The sequence below is a fragment of the Rattus norvegicus genome, chromosome 10 (assembly GCF_036323735.1).
Source record: "Rattus norvegicus strain BN/NHsdMcwi chromosome 10, GRCr8, whole genome shotgun sequence".
In the NCBI taxonomy this organism is placed as follows: domain Eukaryota; kingdom Metazoa; phylum Chordata; class Mammalia; order Rodentia; family Muridae; genus Rattus; species Rattus norvegicus.
Window position 1 is genome coordinate 51,204,644 of NC_086028.1, and position 23,036 is coordinate 51,227,679.

General features: G+C 43.5%; 1 protein-coding gene across 15 annotated transcripts in view; it reads right to left on the reverse strand.

Annotated features, from left to right (window-relative positions):
- Positions 1-23,036, reverse strand: part of Dnah9 (dynein, axonemal, heavy chain 9) — a 367,182-nt gene that overhangs the window by 207,848 nt on the left and 136,298 nt on the right. For all 15 annotated transcript variants that reach the window (XR_005490291.2, XR_005490292.2, XR_005490293.2 and 12 more), the window contains 3 exons: positions 17,335-17,439; positions 7,541-7,698; positions 3,319-3,457 (listed from right to left, as the gene is read on the reverse strand). Coding sequence is in view for 12 of the 15 variants with exons in the window: in NM_001427097.1 (NP_001414026.1) it covers positions 3,319-3,457; positions 7,541-7,698; positions 17,335-17,439 (402 nt within the window). In the remaining 3 variants the exon portion in view is untranslated. The remainder of the gene's footprint in view (positions 1-3,318; positions 3,458-7,540; positions 7,699-17,334; positions 17,440-23,036) is intronic.

Sequence of the window (23,036 nt, forward strand, 5' to 3'; positions counted from 1 at the left end):
TGGGGCCTGGAGGATGAACAAGACCCACTTTCAAATTGATCTTGTTGTTCCTCAGATATTCAGAGACTGAAAGGGCTATCAAGAAGAGAGCATCTTAGCTGTTAGAAAAGGTACAGCTTGAGCTTGAGATTTTCCTTAGAGGCTGCCAAATTCATCAAGAATAGTTTTTAAAAGTATATTTCCTAGCTTCATCAATCTTATCTAGTTTTGGTGACTGTATATATATGGGTCCACATGTGGCAGCAGGCTCTGAATGTCCTTTTCTTCAGTCTCTGTTCCAAACTTTGCCTCCATATACCTTCCTATGAATATTTTTGTTCCCCCTTTTAAGAAGGAGTGAAGCATCCACACTTTGGTCATCCTTTTTCTTGAGCTTCATGTGGTCTGTAGATTGTATCTTGGGTAATTCGAGCTTTTGGGCTAATATCCACTATCAGTGAGTGCATACCATGTGTGTTTTTCTGTGATTGGGTTACCTCACTCAGGATTATATTTTCTAGTCCCATCTATTTGCCTATGAATTTCATGAAGTCATTGTTTTTGATAGCAGAGTAATATTCCATTGTGTAGATGTACCACATTTTCTGTATCCATTCCTCTGTTGAAGGGCATATGGGTTCTTCCCAGCTTCTGGCTATTATAAATGAGGCTGCTATGAACATAGTGGAGCATGTGTCTTTGCTGTATGTTGGAGCATCTTTTGGGTATATGCCCAGGAGAGTGGCATACCTGGGTCCTCAGGTAGTGCAACGAACCGGATATAGATGTTTCCTGAGAGGCACAGCCAGAGCATGTCAAATACAGAGGTGAATACTAGCAGCAAACCATTGAAATGAGAACAGGATCCTCATTGGAGGAATTAGAGAAAGGATTGAAAGAGCTGAAGGGGCTTGCAACCCCATAAGAACAACAATGCCAAACAACCAGAGCTCCCAGGGACTAAACCACTACTAAATCACTGACCCATGGCTCCAGCTACATATGTAGCACAGGATGTTTTTGTTGGGCACCAATGGAATGAGAAGCCTTTGGTCCTGCAAAGGTTGGTTCTCCGCAGTGTAGCAGAATGTCAGTGGAGGGGAGGGGAACACCTTTATAGAAGAAGGGGATGGAGATGGGATAGGGGGCTTATGTCCGGGAAACCAGGAAAGGGAATAACATTTGAAATATAAGTAACAAAATAAAAGGAAAAAAAGGTATACTTCCTGAGGCTAGGGGCATAGTTAATGGCAGAAATCTTACCTAGCATACGCAAGCTCCTAGGTTTGATTCCCAACACTACAAAAAGAATTGTAAGATTTCCACAGTACCACCAGTGCTGATGGCAGATTCTGGGGCAAATGGATTGTAAAACTGGCCCCAGAGTTCCACAACATGGCGAGGGAAGGAGGTGGTACAGAATACAGAGTTTGCTCTCATGAATCTAGGTTCAAGACCCTACTTTGCCTCCCACCATATCACAATATAATTAGAGCTGTAATAAATGGCACAAAGGAAAAGGTTCCCATGTGCAGTGAAGACAAAAGATGCAGTGGCTTTACCCGGGGGACTGGAGACCAGAGATGAAGGAAAGGCATTATGGAACACTGGAAGTCAGTTAGGCACAGATAGGAGCAGTGCAGTCAGGAAAACAGGGTTTTCACCAGCTCAAGATGCGATGATGGCTTATCTCAGGGAAGTCCAAGAGGACTTAGGCAGGTAGAACACTGAATGAGGAACATGAGTGAGAGCCATTGAGGAAGGCAGAGGACAGAGCACTACAGCCTCCAGCAGAGGGATCACAAATTTGCCTCGATTCTAAGACCAGTGAGGGACATTTCAAAATAATTACTTTAGCTTAGCTATTATCTTGAGAAGTGGTTGAGGAAGTTGAATTGCCAGCAGCAAACTTATTCTACAGTCAGATGCAAGAGCTTAACAGGGATACATGAGTACTTGCAACTAGAGTGGGTCCAGTGAGCATGGAAAAGCATGGCTGATTCTGGTTAGTGCTAGTCAGTGTTCTGCTGAGGCAATAAGTATCCTGGCCAAAATAAATTTGAGGAGAAAGGTCTATTTTATCTCACAGATTATAATTCATCATTGAGAGAAGCCAGGAGAGTAACCCAAGGAAGGATCTTGAAGTAGAAACCACTGAGAGCCACATACTTGTTTGTTTTCAGGCTTACATTGTGCTCTCTTTCTTATACAGCTCAGGCCTACTTGCCTAGAGATGGCGTTGCTCACAGTGATCTGGGCCCTCCTACATCAACTATCAACCAAAAAAATTCCCCACCACAGACATGCCCACAGGTCAGAATGATGGAGGCTGTTCCTCCATTGAGGCTCTCTCTTCTCAAGAGTGCCAAGGTGACTAACAAGATGACCTGTCACAAGGAGACTCTAGAAAGCAGAATCAACATCACTTTGTCAATGATTAGGTTCAAGAAGGAGAAGAAAGTATCCTGGATGAATCCTTGCCCCCACTCCCATACTCTGCCTTAGCAAGAAGTACATGGTGGCTTCACAAACTGTGTCAAAGACAGCAGGGAAAGAAGGGTTGCTGGGGTTGACAGGGAAGAGCAGCTTTGAGTGTGCTGGATGGAGCTGCTCTCTAGATGTATGGAGAATGGTGGGGATACACCATTGACAATATATGTTTAGACACGGGAAAGGCTTGTGGCAGGATTGGGTACGGAACTCACCGGCTTTGAAAGTCATTGGTGATGGAGAACCTAGAGAGAGGATGTGATGTGCAGCTATGGAGGACACAGGATGCATCTGTCTTGTAAATATGTGATGGGACTGATAGAGTCCACAGCAGTGAAGGTAATCAAAGCAAGGTGACCCCGAAGGGAGCATGAAACTTCCTGGGATGCTTTTGTGGTTATCCTCAACACCAAGAAATTCTCCAGGCAGAGTATGGATGGTCCTTGCAGATATTGGGTTCAATTTTATTAAGATGTTAATCCTGGGTCTGCCTTCAGTAGAAGGCATTTTAAAATCACGCTTCTAAGGAAAAGCATAAAGCTCTTATTCTAAACCACTCCCAGCACACACCCAATCCCATTTCTTCTAGGAACTGTCACTCATCACTGCTATGTTTCCAATGGGGCACTTGTCTGAGAAAGGCCATGAAGAACACCATTAAAAAATAATCTGGTGCTCCAAGACTCTCAACAAGTGCCGAGTTGAAAACTGAACACAAACTTTTATTGCAGAAGTCCCAAGATCTTCTATTATTGCATGTCAGACCAGACACTTTGTGACAGATACTGCATTGGTTTAGAGCCAGACCCCCGAGTGGTGCTTGGTCAGTAGCTTCCACAGAGATCCTACCTGTTTGGAGAGAAGTTCTTTACACAGCCGGTAAAGGGTAATGAACTTCCTGGCCAGCAATCGGGCTTCAATGAATCCTTCTGCTACCAGCATAATCTCACAGATCAGCTCAAAGTCTGGAACTACCATTGCACAGGGCCTGGATGCAGGGAGACAGAGGCTGAGAAACTGAGTTGAAGGGGAGACGGCAGGATAAGAGATGCTTGCTGTGATCACACAAAGAGCTGTCTTCAAGGGCAAAAATTCATGGAAAGACCTTTGTAATCACTCCATCTCACACTTCAAAATCTGAGAGGAGTTAAGTAAGGATAAAGGGAGTGACCCTCTTACCCTAAAGTGGTGGATAATATAGGCAGGCATGGGGAAGAGTCAGGGCTACAGCTCAGGTCTTGTGTCTTGAGGTCAATGTGCCTCACACAAAGGCAAGGATTAACATAGCAAGCTGTCTAAAATAGGCAAGGAGCTAAGATCGAAGAATGGAGCCTCTCCCTGGGTGTCTGCTGGAATTAGAGCATTTCTCAGCTCCATCTCCTCAAGGTGGGGATGTCTTCCAGGCAGTCATGGTGCATTTTGCATTTATTTATATAAATGTTTTTAAGTTTCTAAAGCTAAGGACCAAGGTCAAGATTAGCACCATCTTGACATAAGATAGCATATACAAGAACACAGAAGAGCTGAGGTTTTCATCTCTATATAAAATGAAATTCTATCTTATATAAGATTATAAGATAATTTATTGTGTTTTTCTTTTCTCTGTCATTAGTGATATATATATTTTTAATTTTAAGTGACTTGTCAAAACTATTAATTTATTTGGTGTTGTGTATACTTACAATTATTTAATTGATGTGCATGGTTTTGAGCATGGATATGGAGGACAGAAGTCAAGCTTCAATACTATTCCTCAGAAGCCACCCACCTTGTTGAGACAATGTGTCTCATTGACTTGCAGCTCATGGATTCAGATATGCTGGCTCCAGGGAGCAAACTCCAGGGAGATAGATACTTTTGTTCTCCAACCTGGCACCATAACCAGCTTTTTAAAAGTAGATTGAACTCAAGTTCTTCTCATGTTTGTACCACAAGCACTTCACTGGCTGAGATATCTCCCTGTCAAATCTCTTTAATTGTATTTTCCTGCATGGTTAACATTTATTTTTCAAAATTATTGAAGTACATATTGTCCTTTGAAATGTTTTACACTGCAGTCAGAATCGAAGAAGCCACCAAATATTTAGGTTTTCAAAATCATTTGGCAGTCTGAACATGAGGACATCAATGGAATTTAATGGGGCTGTGGAAAATTATGCTGCAGAAAGAAGATTAGCAAGTAACATGGGAAAATATTAATTAATTATATTAATTAAACAATGTTGCCAGCTCCCAGCTATGAAAAATAAATGCTGACATGGTATGGGATGAAAAATGACAAGAAGTTACAGGATTGCCCCTAGGTAACAGGACTGAGCTGGGAGGAGTCAAAGCTCCAGTTTCAAACTCCCATTCTGCTGTTAATTACTAGAGAATCCATCAATTTTGTCGCAGTACAGGGGGATACTAATAGTATCGATGTTATAGGACCTTTGTGAGAATTAATATAAAATAGATGTTCATCTTAATATTTTAAAAGATCTCTTTCTCTGGGCTAGAGAGGCAGGTTTGTGCTTAAGATGATTTGCTGTTCTGAAAGAGGACCTGTGCTTCATTCCAAGCTCCCACATGGTCAATAACAATCATCTGTGACTCTAGTCCTAGAAGACACCATGTCCTTCTCTGGCCTCCATGGGTATCAGGCTTTGTCTTAGAGCTTTTATGGCTGCAACAAAACCACCATGACCAAAAAGTTGGAGAGGAAAGGGTTTATTCAACTTCTACATTGCTGTTCATCACCAAAAAAAAGTCAGGACAGGAACTCAAATGGGACAGGGACCTCGAGGCAAGAGCTGATGCAGAGGCCATGAAAACATGCTGTTACTGGCTTGCTCCTCATGGTTTGCTTGGCCTTCCTTCTTATTGAACCCAGGACCATCAGCTCAGGGATGGCTCTACTCACCATGGGCTGGGCCCTCCCCCATTGATCACTGATTGGGAAAATGCCTTCTAGCTATAACTCATGGTGGCATTACCTGAACTGAGGCTCCTTCCTCTCTGATGACTCTAGCTTGGGACAAGTGGACACAAAACCAGCCAGTACAACATGTATGTAGTGCACGTGCAGGCAAGATATTTATACACCTCAGATAAAAATAAATAACTTAAAACTATTGTTCTTATTTTTCCCATCTTTCTTCTATGAATATATTTAAGACTGCCAGAGTCTGAATAATTGTGTCTCTCTAAAATTGTTATGGAAACCCCCCAGTGTGATGGGATTGGGAGGTACAGGTCATACAGACTGAGGCCATAGGAATAGGATGAGGTCAGAGATCAAGTTTGCTGGTCTTTGCCACAGAGGAATACCTGAGGTCACCATCTCTTGCAACTTGGAAGTGATCCATTCTAGAACTTGACCATTTGAGCCTCTGAGACTTTGGACTTCTGGCTTCAAGCACTCTGAAAAGTATCTACTGTTTAGGTCAGCTGGTCTACAGCAGTTTGCTACTGTAGATGGCCTAGACTAAGATGACTTTAAATTGAAAGAGAAAACATGAGGAGCCTGTATTGTTTGCCATATCTACCTTACTTAATAGATGTGTAAATAAACAGCCAACAGTGCAGTGTTCCTGGACGGTGAGTATAGCCTGCTAATATTTCAATGGTTTTTGTTTAATGTAGGAATTGCTTGAGTGAGGCCACTCCCACGCTGGTGTGACTCAGAGAATTGCTTCAACAGGAGTATAAGGCTCAGCCAGATGTGTGGTGATACACAGTTAAGATCCCAGCCCTCAAGAGGCTGAGGCAAACAGAATCACAGGTCCTAGGCCAGCCTGGGCTACACAGTAGGACCATGTTTTCAAACAAACAAGCAAGCAAGCAAGCAAAAGACCAAATCTGGGAGAGAGTAGGGCAACTAGTGAGATGTCTGGCAGCCTGACTGGGGACCATGAGGTTGACTCCACCTTCCTTGGAGAGGTCACTGTCCCCCAGCTGTCCAATGAGACAGGCAGTACTATCGCACTTCCCACTATCTTTCTCCTAGGACAAAGTTTAATGAACAGACGCTCCAAAAGCAGGAACATCCTCTCCACTTCTCTCTTTGTCTGACCAAGTTCACTTGCCTGAAGAAAGAACGCAAACTCTAGCTCCTGCTAGGTAGGATCTTGATGTTTTCTTATCAAAATAAAATTAAAAAAAGATTTAAAACCACTGCCATATGCACACGCAACAAGGGTGAAATAAAAGAGGTGTTTCCATGTGTCTTTACCAGGATGTAATTTGACACTGAGCTTTTTAGAAAGTAATTTGGCAATGTGTATCAAAAGCCTTAAAAATGTTCCTGCTCGTTAACTCTGTAATTCCACTCTGGGAAGCTAGCCAAACAAAATAATCATGCATACAGAAAAAGATTTATGTACAAAAATGTACATTACAGAATTATGTATGAATTTATTTTAAATGCTAGAAACACTTAATATGCAGCCATGAGAGGCCAATTAATTATACCATGAACCACATACTTGATAGAAAAATATGTAGCCATGGAATGAGATTTATTAAAAATACCCAATGGGAGAAAATATTTATGATAGGGTAGGGGATAAAAATAAAGAATGAAACTGTACACAAGTAGCAAATGTATATCGCAAGTATATAAAAGAAATTAATATATACATATGCTATATGTGTGAGCTACAATTAAGCAAAGAATGATTTTACTGGTGGCGTCATTATAGTAAAAGTAGATATTTAAAATCTACTTTTGTTTTTTTATTCAGTTTTTTCATAAAATATATTGACCATGTTTTCCCTTCTCCAACACAATAGGACTTATGTACATATGACTTCACAGAGACAGTGGCACAACACACAGGACCTGCAAAGCTCCAAGCCAGACTGGGTCATAGCATGGAGAGAGGGCAACAGCCCCAGGGTCCCACCCCAAACCATGAAGCTATCTGCTACTGATATCTGAGGGCAAACAGAAGATCAACGGAATGTCAACAGTGGGAAGAAAGTCTGCTCTCTAAACGTTCCAAATTTTCTTTAACGAATAAACTAAATTTTCAGTAGGAAAATTCAACAAACTCCTCTTTGGGGAGGCCCTGTGTAGAGACATACATACCTGAAGAGGGCCTTGAGGTTTTCTGGCAGTTCTGTGCGGCCAGCATAGCCCGGGTTCATAGTGATGAAGATGCCCACAGAAGGGTCAAGGCTAATCTCCTCCCCAAGGAAGCTGAACCTCTGCTTCTTGTCTCTGATTGCGTCCTGGATGCTTTTCACCTGGCGGAGGATCAGAGGAAAGATGACTCCTGAAATTTCAGTGGTGGCTGGTCACTAAAGCTGGAAATCCAGATACACAGCACAGGCAATTGTTCTGTGACCCCTGCACTGAAGGACAGGCATGGTGGGGGCGCCTGGAGCCTTTGCCGATGGCAGTAAGCATGAGACTGAAAGAGTCTGGGTATCTACTAGAATGGGAGTGTGTGTGTGTGTGTGTGTGTGTGTGTGTGTGTGTGTGTGTGTGTGTGTGTGTGTAGAGAGAGAGAGAGAGAGAGAGAGGCCTGAGGGACAGGGGTGCTGGAGGTCAAACTCAGGGCCTTGCACATGCGCATGCCTGTGTCATGCCTCCTGACTTCATTCCTAGCCCTGAGTACTTTTTCTGCACAGAAAGACATTTAAACCTCATCAAGATACTTGGAGGGAACACTTCAACCCATCACCTCCACTCCACTGTCACAAAGTAGAGGCACAGGGAGGTGGAGTGGTGTCCCCACAGTCACAGAGCCCTTCTGTGGGGCAGCAGGGTTTGAATCCATGCCAGGGGATTCTTGAGGATGTGTTCTTGGCCCCGGACCCATGGTGAGAATGCAGGTACCTGCCCCCCCCCCCCCCCCCCCCCCGCCCCAGGCTGGTTCTAATGGTGATAAAATCTACTTGGAAGAAAATAGCGGCATGTGTGGAACATTTGAATGTGAACTTTGCCCCTGCAGCTGTGCTTATTGTCTCAGCTTAAGCCATCTCTCCCCACATTGCATGTCTAGGGTGACATTATGCATTCATGGAGTCTGAATGATATTGTCTTCACAGATTGGAGAGTCTGGACTATGGGGAGGGTTGTCATGAGTCAGAATGACACAGGTAAGCTAAGACTTGAAAAGGAACCTATTCAAGGGGATTCCACTTCCTAATTGCCTCTGAAGAAGCCAGATGATTATGTTAGCTGAGGCATTAAAGGGCTAGTTATACCAAATCTTCAGGAGAGCTGAGAAATTCTGGACAGGAAGATTGACACATTGATAACAGCCTCATAGCTTTTGTAGGATGTTAGGATGAGGGACATTCCTGAGGCCACATGCGAACTAGTCTTTGGGTGGAATCTTCCACTCCCAAAAGTTCTCCCCTTTTCCCCTATAAAACTTCCAAGCCCTCCAGCCCCCGTCTCCCACGCCCATGCTTCAACACACACTTAGACTACTGCCCCTCATTGTTCTGATTACGAGTTACCCTGCTTCTTTAGACATCTGTCTCCTTTTTCTATTATTACCTCCACCAGTCCCAATCTAACAAGTGTGATCTGGTCAGAGCTGTCTGTTCTGGGTAGGTCTTACAGTGAGAAGAGCAACAGAGGGAACTCAACCAGGTATGCTTTTCACTCTTCTTAGAAATACAGGCAAAAATGATCAGCTCTAGGAGGAAGACAAGAAGCACATACCTGCAGGCTGACTTTGCTCAGCTGGCCCACACAGTTTTGCTGCGAATTTCTAGCCTCTTGTGGGTCTTAGAAGCATAACTTGAAGCTAAGACCAGGGCAGAGTTTGAAATGAACTTCCAGCACATTTGTCAAGGATGGCTGATAGAAAAGCCAAGGGTTGCCCGGTTCTGCAGAGGGCTATGGAGTGTGTGTGTGTGTGTGTGTGTGTGTGTGTGTGTGTGTGTGTGTGTGTGTGAAGGTGGGAGAGAAAGGGAAGGAGGCACCATTGCCAGGATATGTGACAGTGACAGTTTGGCAATTGGGATGCAGCTCTTCTTCTGCAGTGAAGTTCTAATGACTGAATGTATTTGAGCTCACAGCAATTAGTGGGAACCAGAGACTTCTCTATGTGCAGAATACCAATGTCACTCAGGCAGAGCCAGCCTTCAGCACCCTGTGCACTGACCACCCAGGCTGAAGTCTGCTGGTTCACTCTGGGCTCACAGCCCAGTCCTGCTCTGTCTTGGAGCTCCTTGCCATCCTCGATGTCTGAACGTTAGATGGCCAGTAAGAGCTGGTGTCCTTCCTTCTTTCCTAGTCGTTAAATCTATAAACTATACAGAGCACTTTCTTGGCTAGGGACAGGGAGGCAAGTTTAATTAGTGTTTACAAGCTGTTGTGCTGCCTTTGGGTGAAGGCCAAGGCTAGAGCGTAGGACCCTCCTGCTGTTGGCTCTGACTCTGCAATCTCTACCCAAACACTGAAGCCCAGAAAGCCCACACTCAGCAGGAATTCATGACGGCCTTTGGATTGGAGGCATCTGTGCTTTTGTGTAAAATTCTGTTGGGGGCTCTTGAGGGAAATGACTGAGCAGGCTGGTGGGTGTGGGGGACGCTGGAGTCTCTGTGTTGACAGGTGTTTCTCTTAGCCTGCTCCGTGCCAGGCACAAGACCATGGCTATGACTTTCCTCACTGCCTCTGCAGCAACTGAGACTACTGGGACAAGCCTCAGGGATGTGATGGTAATCGGGATCCGAGGGGCCAGATAAAGACCAGAGGATTGGGGGTGCCACAGGGGGACACAGGTGCACAGAGAAGGTGAGGATTTAATGCAAACCCTGTTGGGTGGAGGCTACCAGGCCAACTCTGCACACACATCTCTAAACTTGCATCACTTCTGGGGATTTTAAAGCCACTGGGAGTATTATTATTATTAGTAATAATTATTATTAGTAATTATTAGTAATAATAATAATAACAATAATAATAAATGTTATTTTGAAGCACTTGACCAGACCAGCACTATCCTTTATGAAGCATGTACAGAAAGCTTCCCAGTCATGTCTCTAGAGATTGAAATGGATGGTTTTAGACTCTAATTTTGTGGGGGTGGAAATAAGGCAAAAGGTTTTAAGTTAACATTGTGTGTATGTGTGGGGGTGAATAGAAGCTACTATCTTTGAAACTTTTTTGCATCTAAAATTGACTGAAAATAAAAAGTTACCAGGTAAAAAATGAACAGTTGCAAGTGGGGTAGGCCACGTCCTAAAACCAAACAAACTGAAAACAGGATGTATGTTTAGCCACTTCATCCAGAAGGGGCGTGGCAGAAGTCAAGCACGACCTCATCAGACTCAGGCTGACATCAGGTAACTGGTGATAGGTCCCTATGTATTCTAATAGACAGTCTGGTTGTTATGACTACCACAGAGAGTACCTACTAGGAAACTGTGGTGTCACCTAGGTGACAGATTATTTCTGCAAGTTTATTTGCATTTATTATGAACACATCATTTGTTTTACCCTGAAAATAATGTTTATTATATATTACAAACATTTCCTATGAACAGTAAAAGACATTCATATCATGCATTAAAGACACAGAAATGTAAATCTGTAAGGGTGCTGAGTCTCAACTGGGGATCATTTTCACCCAATCTCCATGGGTGAATCTGGAGACATTCTTACAACATGGAAGGAAGAATGCTCCACACATCTGAGTGGGTAGATATTCTACACTACCCAGGACAGACCCAGGACAGACTTTGCAACAGATCTATCCTGAAAGCTGGCATTCTCAGAAGTCTGTCCTGTGTTCTCCCATGCAGGCCTCGAATCTCTCATAGTGTATGACACATGCAAATTGTCTTATCCTTGTGCGTATGGTACAATTTAGGGAGGTCACAGGCTAACCCAACCTGTGTGAATGTTCTCAGTTTTTCTGCCCACTCCTTTACCATACTCCTTCCAGTCTAGGGCTGCAGCTCATTCTCTGGTTATTCTTTTATGAAGCCTTTGTCCCAATTCCATCTATTATTAAAATCCTGCTTGGATTCCACAGTGATGGTAGGATGGAGTCCTGAAGGATGCCTTCAGGAAGAACAAATCAGTCACCATGTTGTACATTTTGTCAGAGTTCTGTGTTCCTTTACAGTAAGCTTCTCTTAAAAGGGTGCAACTTGGGACATTCTTAGGGCTTTGAGGCTGGAGCATTTCTTCTAGGCCTGGCGTCCTTGGAACTATGCTGTAAATCCCTTGCTAATAGATCTTCTGGCTTTTATTTATTTGGGGGAGGACAAGGCCTCACAGGCTACGCTTGAACTCACAGTCTTAACTGGGATTGGCTGCCAGGCCTGACTTGGTTCTATCAACTGCTCAGGTGCTTCATGCCGCAACTCAGCCTCCAGTCAGTGCCTGTACCCACAAGTAGTAGGGACACCAGAGAATATGGGGGAAGTTAAGGGGCTGCAGGTTCAAGGTAATAAGTTGTACCCTTGGTGGACTGTTTCCCAAGGCTCAGATAAGCCAAGGTTTAGAGAGCTGGCTGGGCCAGCAATGAGGAGATTCTGAGGAGAATTAAGCAGTATAATGCTTTTTAAAAATAGCGAGTAATTTCTCTCGAAATTGCCACAGTGAGGATTTTCCCAAATGGATATGCAATTCTGCTTGACCAACCTGACAGAGACATGAAAATATCCGGCAACGTAAACACTGGAGCTTAATCACTTCTTCAGAAGTAACTGGGCTGAGAGCACGGAGGGGTGGGGGAGTGGGGACAGCAGGGATGTCAGCAGCTGGCACAGCTTCCAAACCAATATGCCAGCCAAGATGAGTGTGTAAATAATTAAGCACAATTTTCTCCTTGGATGCTTATATGATTTTAAATGTTACCAGCTCCAATTCTGCCTTAGCTGTCATCAGACCACTTCCTCCTGTCTGTCTTTTAAGGGTATGTCCCTAGACCAGAATATGGCAGCATCGGAGAGTCCCAAGTAGAACATATTTTACTAATTCTAGGAACAAAAGAGGAAAAGCCCTACGCTGACCTTTCAACATAAGGCCATTCTGTTTTCTGGCTCCTGAGAAATGGACCACATGGAGTCCTGGACGATACCTTCAGGAAGAAAAACTAGTGAATGGCTAGAGTTGGTTAGATCATCTGGGGACTATCATTATCATCATCTTCTTCATCATCACCACCACCATTACCTTCAACATCATTAACACCATTGCTGTTATAACAACCACCCAAACCTCCACCCTCCTCCTCATTACTATCACCACCACCATATACTCCACCACCTTCACTGCCATTACTACCACCACCACCATTCATTTCCTCTTCATCATTGCTAGCACTACCACCATAAACACCATCACCCTCGTTCTAATCCCCATCACTGTCATTATCATCACTAGTGTGCTCATCCTCATCATGGATCCCACTATCATCACCTTCATCATCATCGCTATCATCAATACTGTCATCATCATCATCATCGTCGTCATCATCCACAACAACAACAATGCTTTCATTACCATCAGCATCACCACTAACACAATCTCCAAAATCACTACCAGATCCATCATTACCTTCATTACTATTACCACAAACACCACCACTATCACCATCACTAACACGACCATTGCCATTATCATCAGTTACACCATCATCACCATAGCTAACATGACTACTACTAGGATTATTGCCCTAAAACTTGAGCCCCTATGATCTAGAGATCTTTGAGTTAAGTATTTTAGACATCAAATCATTGAAAAATTATTACACTGAAAGAACTGCGATTGGCTTGGTGAGCTCTCTGGGGGGGAATGTTGAGAAGAATGCCTTGGAACACACATGAAGACAGCCTGTGGCAAGCTGCTAGCACTAAGCATCACCCTGAGACACCCATCAATGGAATTAGGCAGCATGAGTGCTCTAGCCTTATGTGAAGTCAGAGACCGCAATATCTGGCTGGTGAGAGCAAGTGATGTCCTTTAAACAATGTGGCAAGCAGCCAGAGGAGAGGGCACAGCAATCATGAATGCAGAGATGAGAGGGATTCATACAGATGAATGGAGGTAATAGAACAGTGCGCAAAGGGCAAAGTGGATGTCTATGGTGGGAAAAGTGAGAAGAGAAGCTCCAAGTACATGGGACAACAGAAGGAAACAGAGTCATGTCCAGTGGCTGCTACAAGGAAAAGACAGTATCTCCCCAGGTTTTCAGAGCCACTCATAAGCTACACAGGAAGGGGTTAGTCCCCACAGTCCACAGAGAGATTCTACAGCACTATTTCTGGTTCCAAGTTGTGATACGACCTCCCAGGGGTGGAGACAGTCAGAAAATGTGTAATTTATGGTATGGTATGGTATGGTATGGTATGGTATGGTATGGTATGGTATGATATGGATATAATGTCAATTTGTCTCCAGGAGTTAATATATTGGAATTAAATCTTCGTTATAAGATACTGAGAGGGAACTTGATCCAGCTATGGTGCCTAGAGACCCAACTTTTGGGAGGTGGTTATAGTTAGATAAGGTTATTTGGGTTAGGACTCATGATTGAATCTTGTAGTTTTAAAAGCAAAAAATCATTGTCAGATATGTGTACTTGAAAGTCCAGGAATGTGAGACAAGTAAACACATTTTCTTTATATGTTGTCTAATTTCAGGTTTTTCATTATAATCACAGAACAAGTTTAACATACTTTCTTGTAAAAATATGAATATTGGTTTCAGTTTAGGTAATAGCAGGCTCCCATCTATACAAGAAGAGGTGTGTTGATAAATATTTAACTGTCCAGAGAATCAAGGCCTTTATATATTGAATAGATCAGTGACATGAGCTGAAGATTTTGGAAGAAACAGTTACAATGATTAAACCTGGGATCCTGTGCCTGTTAGGCAAGTACTCTCCCATTCATTCACATCCTTAGCTCCAGTTTCTTGGTAGAAATACTTCCTTCCTAGGCTCTGTCAAATAATGATAATGTGAGACCACAGAAATTTGTATAATCGACCCACCAAGCCAAGGCAGAACAATGTTGATGCAAAAGAGCTTTTAGGTCACAACTTGGGCCTTGTACCTAGACCTTCACTGACTCCTACTGAAAAGAGTAAATCTAAGGAAGGTGAAAGTTCACCTTGCTTTGGGAAGCTTCACTAAGGGACAGCTGGGGCAAGAGTCAGTGTTTGTGGAGTAGCCTTTGTCAGACAAGAGAGCCCAAAGGACTGACCACTACAAAACAGGCAAGTGAAAGGCCTCTGAGAGTCCCGTGGTGGCTTCTCGCTCCCAGTGGCAGCTGAAGCCCAGGGGTATAGTGCTGTGAAATAGCAGCTGGCATAGGGTTGACCACTCTCCAGCCCTGCAGTTGCTCAAAGCTCCACATTTAGTCTCTGGTGACAGGGACAGCATGCTGGATGAGAGGGGTGTCAGCTGGAGGTTATGTAGAGGAGGAAGGCTCCTGCCAGGGCACATACTCCACTGAAGGGGATAATGCTGCCTTGGCCAGTTTCTCCCATGTGGTTGCTCTGCCTGATGTTCCATCCCTACCCTCATTCTGCCAACCTTTCTCCACTCCATGTTCTTGCCAAAAAAGAAAAAAAGAAAAGCTCAGCCCAGTTGAGTAGGGCATTTATAATCATACAGATCTACAGGGACCAGATCAGAAACTTTCTCATAGCTTTAGACTCCTTCCCCTCCCCCTTCACTCTCCTCCCTTTCACTCTCTCCCCTACTTCCTTTTTTCCCTATTTCCTTATTTCTTCCTGTTCATCTCCTTTCCCCTCCCCTCCCCCCTCCCTTTCCCTTTTCTTCTTCTTCTTCTTCTTCTTCTTCTTCTTCTTCTTCTTCTTCTTCTTCTTCTTCTTCTTCTTCTTCTTCTTCTTCTTCTTCTTCTTCTGTTTCTTCTTCTTCTGTTTCTTCTTCTGTTCCTTCTTCTTCTTCTGTTCCTTCTTCTTCTTCCTCTTCTTCTTCCTCTTCTTCTTCCTCTTCTTCTTCTTCTTCTTCTTCTTCTTCTTCTTCTTCTTCTTCTTCTTCTTCTTCTTCTTCTTCTTCTTCTTCTTCTTCTTCTTCTTCTTCTTCTTCTTCTGTTCCTTCTTCTTCTGTTCCTTCTTCTTCTGTTCCTTCTTCTTTCTCTTCCTCTTCCTCTTCTTCCTCTTCCTCTTCCTCTTCCTCCTCTTCCTCTTCTTCCTCTTCCTCTTCTTCCTCTTCCTCCTCCTCCTCTTCCTCCTCCTCCTCCTCCTCCTCTTCTTCTTCTTCTTCCTCTTCCTCTTCCTCTTCCTCTTCCTCTTCCTCTTCCTCCTCCTCCTCCTCCTCCTCCTCTTCTTCTTCTTCTTCTTCTGTTCCTTCTTCTTCCTCTTCCTCTTCCTCCTCTTCCTCTTCCTCCTCTTCCTCCTCCTCCTCCTCCTCCTCCTCCTCCTCCTCCTCCTCTTCTTCTTCTTCTTCTTCTTCTTCTTGTTTCTTCTTCTCCTCCTTCTCCTCCTCCTCCTTTTTCTCCTCCTCCTCCCCTCCTCTTCTTCTTCATCTTCTTTTTCTTCCTCCTCCTACTCTCCCTCCTCCTACTCTTCCTCTTCTTCCCCCTCCTCCTCGCCCCCTCATCATCTTCCTTCTCCTCCTCCTCCTTCCTTATTTCTTTTTAAGAAATAATGCTACCTGTGTAATACTCTAAAAATAAGCCAAAAGGGAGGAAATTTCAACTGTGTTGACTGGTTGGTATATAGATGCAAACTCGGCGCAGAAGGCACACCATTGTCCCATGCACCTCATTGCATATAGTGCTTCATAGAGGCTGAGCTTCCACGAAAGAGGGTGAGAAAGGATCCTTGCAACCATCCACACCTTGGTGGAAAATGAGGTTGCCTCAGCTTATAGTAACAGGAGTGGAGGAAGGGGTCTGGCAAAGGAGATGGGAAGATACAAGGTTACCAGAGACTTTGCTGCTCAAGGAAGATGTGTGGGAATGTCCCTTGCTTTGATCTCAGGCAAGGATCTTTCCTGTGCCCAGCTCTAAAACACCATCAAATATAGGCTAACTTTCCTATGGAATCCTCAGGGTTCCTTGCCACTTGCATTTATATCCATCTCTTGATTTGAACTTCCTTCTCTGGCCACTGAGATGTGTACATTGATGGTGTGGATGAAGGAAGTAGGCCCAAATCCTGACAAAATTCCCTTGTCCCTTTGCAAAAGTGTGCCTTGGGCAAGTTCCTTTTCTTTCCTGATATGTTTTCTCCATTTAAACCAGTAGTTATACCAGAATAGCCTCTGGAGGATAAGGGGTGATATGTGAAGTGTGTTGGTATAAGAGTCTTAGCAAAGGAATTTACCCTCTGCTTCTCTCCTGTTTCCCCCTCTTTGTCCATGGGTTGCTGACCCCAGTTCAAATCCTCTCCAGTTATCCTTTAGGGATTGGCTTTAAGATAGAATGTTGCAGAGTCTTACTCTATAGTATGAGTGTTCAGACCCCTACTAGAATACTGAAATGCTCACACCTGTCTCAAAAACACATTTGAAGTTTGGAACTGGGTACCGCCACACACTCAAGCTCCATGACACTGTAGTCTTATACATAAATGTGTGTGATTTGGGCTGAGAGATGTGTGGCAACTTGCTTACAGGCTTTTATAACAATGAAAAGACACTGGAGCCCTGATTTTACAGCCAATGTGCATGCTCTCAAGCGGCTGGGATCCCCCCTTTGAAGCAGGTAGGGCAGATAATTTCTGTCCTTGCTTTATACACAGAGGAGACTCTCCTAGTTAGAAATGGATGTGCTTTGATGGGTCATGGAGGGAGACTTATCGTGAGGATGGAGAAAGGGGAATGGAATGCCAAGTGGTAGGAGAAAATGTTGAGGAAGAGTGAAAACACCAAGCTATAGACTTCCACAGGGCCAGCTATGAAGACTGCAAGGCTCCCACCCCCTCTTTGTTCATACCTGCACAGCCACCACTGACAAGACCTCCACAGAGATTCGGTTAAATTCATCAAAACAGCCCCAGGCACCAGTCTGAGCCAGGCCTTTGTAGATGTTGCCACAGGACTGCAAGGAAACATATAAAGATTAAATGATGACAACACCTTAGAGTGGTGCCCACAGTCATTTTCCAGCCTTGTTATTGTAGACACATCAGTCTCCTGAAACTAGCATTGTAATTTCAAGAACAATTATGCTTTTGAAGGCAACAGGTCACAACACAAGTCATGGTATCAAACAAGCTTTCCACAATGCTGTAGGGAGAAACCCCTTTAAGATGCCATCGGGGTTTCTTCCTGAGCATTCTGGAATGTTCAAAGTCCCAGGAAATGAATAAAAGATAGCTTCTCTTATACCACATAGACAAATAAGCTTCTGTTCAGGCTTTGGCACACCCTAATGGGAACCCAATGCCCACATTTTCAATCCATGCCCTGCCGCTCAGACTTCCCAGGTAAAGTGGGGCTGGGGATGTCAGGAACTGACAACAGTTATAGAGGCAACTAAGGGCAAATCTTGTCAAATGAAAGCAGAAAACGAATTTCAAATGGAAGAATATATTTCTGTCCTAAAATATAAAAAATTTGGCATTAAGGAGGAACTACTGAGCAATGTGAGAGTGGTGAGGGGCAGGTCCAGGAGGCTACGGGATGCCTCTAAAATGCCAGTGATTTGCAGTCATAGGAGCCCTGACATCTATTGTGATGTCATTTATGAAATGACTGCTTGTGTGTATAGGACCCACTGCTGGATATGGTTCCTCTAGGGACTTTTGGGAAGGTGTTGGCAATAAGATACAAATCAGAGGGAATTGCTACAGAAGTATTGGTTTTGGCGAATACTGCAGACCACAGTGTCACAGAGTTACAGAGCCCAGAGAGGAATGGATAAGAATAGTCCAGTGTGATAGGTGAAGACAACATGGCAGAACAATAGCACATTCCAAGATAGGTTTTGTGGAAAACCAGAAGTTCCTTGAGAAAAGGATTTTGCTATCATGAAAGCAGGGGAAACAGTACATCCCATAATCTACCTTTGCCAAGTTCTAAATATATACCAATGGGCTATGAGGGTAGATCAGTAGGAGAGCATGTATTTGTCTAATCTAAAAAGAATATATATATATATATTGACATATATATACATACATACATACACACATATTTGTCTCTTTCCCTCTCTCTCTTTCCTTCTTTTTCCTTCTACACAAAAATGCATACACATACATATATGCTCATATGCATATATACACTATAAATTTATGAAATAAGATGAATTTGTTATATGGCTGCAATTTCTTTTTCCTCTGATCGTCTCAGAATACACTCCAATAAAATGGGGCTACTGAGAAAACAAAAGGAGGCAGACATAAGCCTGAATACCTAGTTCCCAGAAGAAGGTGCTTCAGAAAGCACTCTGTAGTGCATGTTCCTGTCTGTGTGGTGGGGAGAGGGGAAGGCCATCCAGGAGGATGAAAGATTATGGAAGAAAAATGAGCAAAATAATGATGTGCCCAGAGAAAAGTAAAGGTGCCATTTGGGATGGAAAATTGATTACTAAGGAAAGTCTTAGTAATACAAAGCCTTGAATTTATTACAAGGAGTCTTTAGAGGTTTGCATGAGCAGAGATGATTAAGGCAATGGTTTGTCAGAATCAGTCAGGAAGCTACCTAGGCAAGGTTAGATGTAGGGCAGAGTTTAAAGAGCTAGGGAAAATGCATCCCAAGCCACGTTAAACCCTACAACTCAAACTCAGGAGGGAAAGGCAAACATAAGGGAACCAAAAGGATCATCAATTGCCCAAGAGTTTTGAGGGAAGGAATAGGGGAGAAGAGAATGAGACCCAGGTAGAGAAGAGGCAGAGAGAGGACTGCACATGGTACTGTCACATTGGGTAGATGACATTATATACTTCCTTAAGCCCATGGAGCTATATTTTCAACTGTTCTTCAAAACAGTGGATCCCGACATAGTCTTAGATTTAGTTTAGAGCAGTGTTTTGGCACTGTCTATGCTACACTAACATGTTGTCTTAGTTAGTACTGTAGCTGTGATAAAACACTGACCAAAAAGCAAGCTGGAGAAGAAAGGGTTTATTTAACGTACACTTCCACAGCCTTGTTCATCATTGAAGAAAGTCAGAATAGGAACTCAAACAGAGCAGGATCCTGGAGGCAGGAGCTGATGTGGAGGCCAGGGAGAAGTGCTGTCTATTGGCTTACTCACCCTGATTTTTTACAGAACCCAGGACCACCATCACCATAGACTGGGCCCTTCCACATGCCCTGTGGACTTGCCTACAATTTGATCTTATGGAGGCAGAGTCTCAATTGAATCTTCATCCGCTGCAGTGATTCTAGCTGTGTCAAGTTGACATAAAACTACCTAGATCACCTATCATTTAATGTAATATGATTTATTGGATGGGGACTATGTATGAGGAAGGGAGAGAAATGAGGGAGCTGTGTACCAGTTTTTCTCCAAATTTGAAAATGCTCTACAAAAGAAGACTACTAGTAAATTAAAGCAAAACCATGCTATCCTGCTTATCTATTCACCTAACAAATATTAATTGAGTAGGTACTGTCTGCTGGAGAATGTTTGGGACATGAGGAATCAACAGTACACAGGATAGAAAAGAAAGGTCTTTCTGTGGGTGACATTCTTGTGAGAAAAGAGAAGACAATGAACAAGAACACACACATCAAATGGGGAGAGAGTGAAACTGTAGTCAGAATGAAGATGACACAGCTGCCTTAGGGCTAGTAATTAGGGATGTCTCCAGGAGAATGAGGGGGTGCCAGGCATTGTGTTTTATTCTCCCTATAGGTTGAGACTATTATCTGTCATCTATCTATGTATTTATGTGCGAATCTATGTATCTATGTATGTATATATCTATCTATTCACACACCCACTCTTTGTATGTATGTATCTATGTATGTATGTATAAATGTATGTATGCATCCACACACCCACCCTTTGTATGTATGTATGTATGTATGTATGTATGTTCATGTAGGTGTATAAATGTATATATCAACCTGATAAGTACAATGGACCCTAAATTAGAAATTCAGGAACCAAATCGTAAGCCTAACATAAAACCTTCCATAAGTACAGGTCTTAAATTCATTATTCCCTGAGAACCAGCAGTAGAACTCATGTCACCCCACTTGCTTGCTGTACACATCTCTTGGTATCATTGGTAAGTGGGAGCATCACCTAGGCAGAGCTCTTGGCCTGGAATAAGGACAGGTCACAGCAAAAGGATGAAAGTGGAGGATGGTGAGGGGAATCCATGGTGATGACTGAGTTGCACTAGGGAACTAAGTGTTCACACAGGCAGGATGACTGACGTTTCCAACATAGTGATGGGTTGAGAAATATGACAGGGAAGAGTGGCAAGCTCCGCCCAAGGTGGGAGAGACCATCTGTACCAGAAACCCTGTGCCTAACTAGAGCCAGGACTAGAATATTGGTGAAGATGGGGACAGATGTGGAGGCACCAGAAGTTGAAATGGAAACTCCACAAAAGAACAGCATATGGGATAGAGAGATCAAGAGAGGAGAGGTGGAAAAATGACATTGGAGAAGCCGAGGGCGTCAGAAGTCTTGAGACATAGGCATGACTCTTACAGTAGGCTAGCCCCTCCCCACCATGGTTCAGAAATCATTCCAAGTGTTATCAGCTTCAAAGCCATTGGATGTTTCTGTAGCAGCCTCTGTATTAAGGTCAGAGGGAAATTATTACTGCTGTAATATGAGTTGTAGATGGCATTCCACAATGAATGGCTGTGCTAGGTCACTTCTGCCTACAAACAGGACCATTATCTCATCAGAAAGAACTCCTGTTATAAGTTGTAGCTGCAGAATGTGGGTGCCAGTGTAGGCCAGGCGGTTGTGCTGTGCCATATCTGACTCAGGGCGAGACCATCATTGCCTCGGGACCAGGCTGTTGCTAACCACGATAAATTCTGACTACAATTATTCCAGGACACTGTGTCACTGAAACACTGCCTGACAGTCCATGTGCAAACCTTGCACATAAAAGCAACCTTTAAATGGCTCTGTGTAAAGTTTCTCTTGGCTGTTTTACCCATTTCAGCTCTGCTGCAGTGTTCTAATAAGCTTTGCGGCTTTATTCTGATGTGGGTGAATTCATTTATGGCTCATATGTCATCAACTTGTCAAATTCCATCTCTGAGAAGACCAATAGGTCTTCTCAGAGTTAATTGGCTGTGTCTAGGGACTCTGGCTAGCTTTGTTAAGTTTTCTATTTTCCCTCTGTCTACATTTCTGTGCTGTTCTAGGAACACCTAGGCCCTCCACCTATGTTTGTGGAGTTGAGTGGGCTGGTATCCTGTTGGAATTCCTGGGACAGAAGTTCAGGAGGTCACCACCTACATCCCTAGCCCCCCTCTCTAGTGCCTGTTTGCTTTGTCAACTCTTTGTCATGTTTCCTAGATCATTAATTGGCTTTGCTTCCTTTAAGCCTCTCGTTATTTCTTTCCCCCTTTACTGTCTTGATGTTCGGGCCCTCTCTCTTTCTGTCTGAAGGACTGTAACTTTCTCATCTCCTCTCCAGCTGCCTCTGCTCATGTGGATCCCTACAATGACCTCCTGGCATGCTTACGATTTCCTGTTATTTTAAAGCCCATAGGTTTTTTTTGTAGCCCATCATTTGAAGGGCTTATGGTCCTTGACATCCATACTCTATCCCCATGACCCTCCTGACATCCTCCAATGCTCCCTAAGACTGCCTGGCCACTACACCATGCTCAGTTCTAGTCTCTATCCTGGAGAAATGTAAGCAGAATCTATTATTGTTAGTGTCATAACAGACACATCAAAATGCATGAGAGCTATGCCTGGCTCTCATTCCTTTCTCTCCTTATCCCAGACAGGCTCTAGGAGAAAAACTCAGGAGTGAAGCTGATGAGGGCTTGGGTAGGAATGCTGGCTGCTTAGAACTAGATCCTGGCTTTAAAGCCAGGCTTTAGACCATGCTATGTTAAAGTGTTACATCTCAGGACTCAAATGGCCTTGGGTCTTATGAGCTCTTTAATGTGTTTCCTCACCAGCAACCACTGTGTCTGCACCCATGTTATGGGATATTCCAAGGCCTAGGGTTTATAGGTTACTCATTCATGCCCTGGATTGTGGCATTTCAGCAAAAATTAGTCCTATCAATTAGTCCATAAATGTTTTGTCTCTCCAGATAGGCTGGACTATATTCAACCGATGCATATACCTATCATCTTTCAATTATTGATTTACCTGCTCCATCTGTCTACTCATCTATATCATCCACAGGGTCCTCCCAGGGCTCTCCCATGTTTCTTCTGTGTCCTCACTGAAAATCACAGTTCTTTGTCCACTCCTGACTCAGCTGGCTGCAAGTTTTTCCAGCAGGCTTGAGTTTAAACAGGGGTCTTGAGTATTCTTAGACACCAGAGTAAAGACTTTTGGGTTGTTTCTCAAACCTAAAGAAACTGGCCCTGGTCATAAAGAAAATTTCTTAAATATCCTATGAGCCACATGTACTGACTTGTGGCTGAGGAGATTCCTAGACAATATTCTGGCCTGTCACAGTTCATCTTCAGAGGTAAGTTCCAGTGCTCTACTCATTCCTCTACTAAGTGTTTTGAATAGATCCCCTA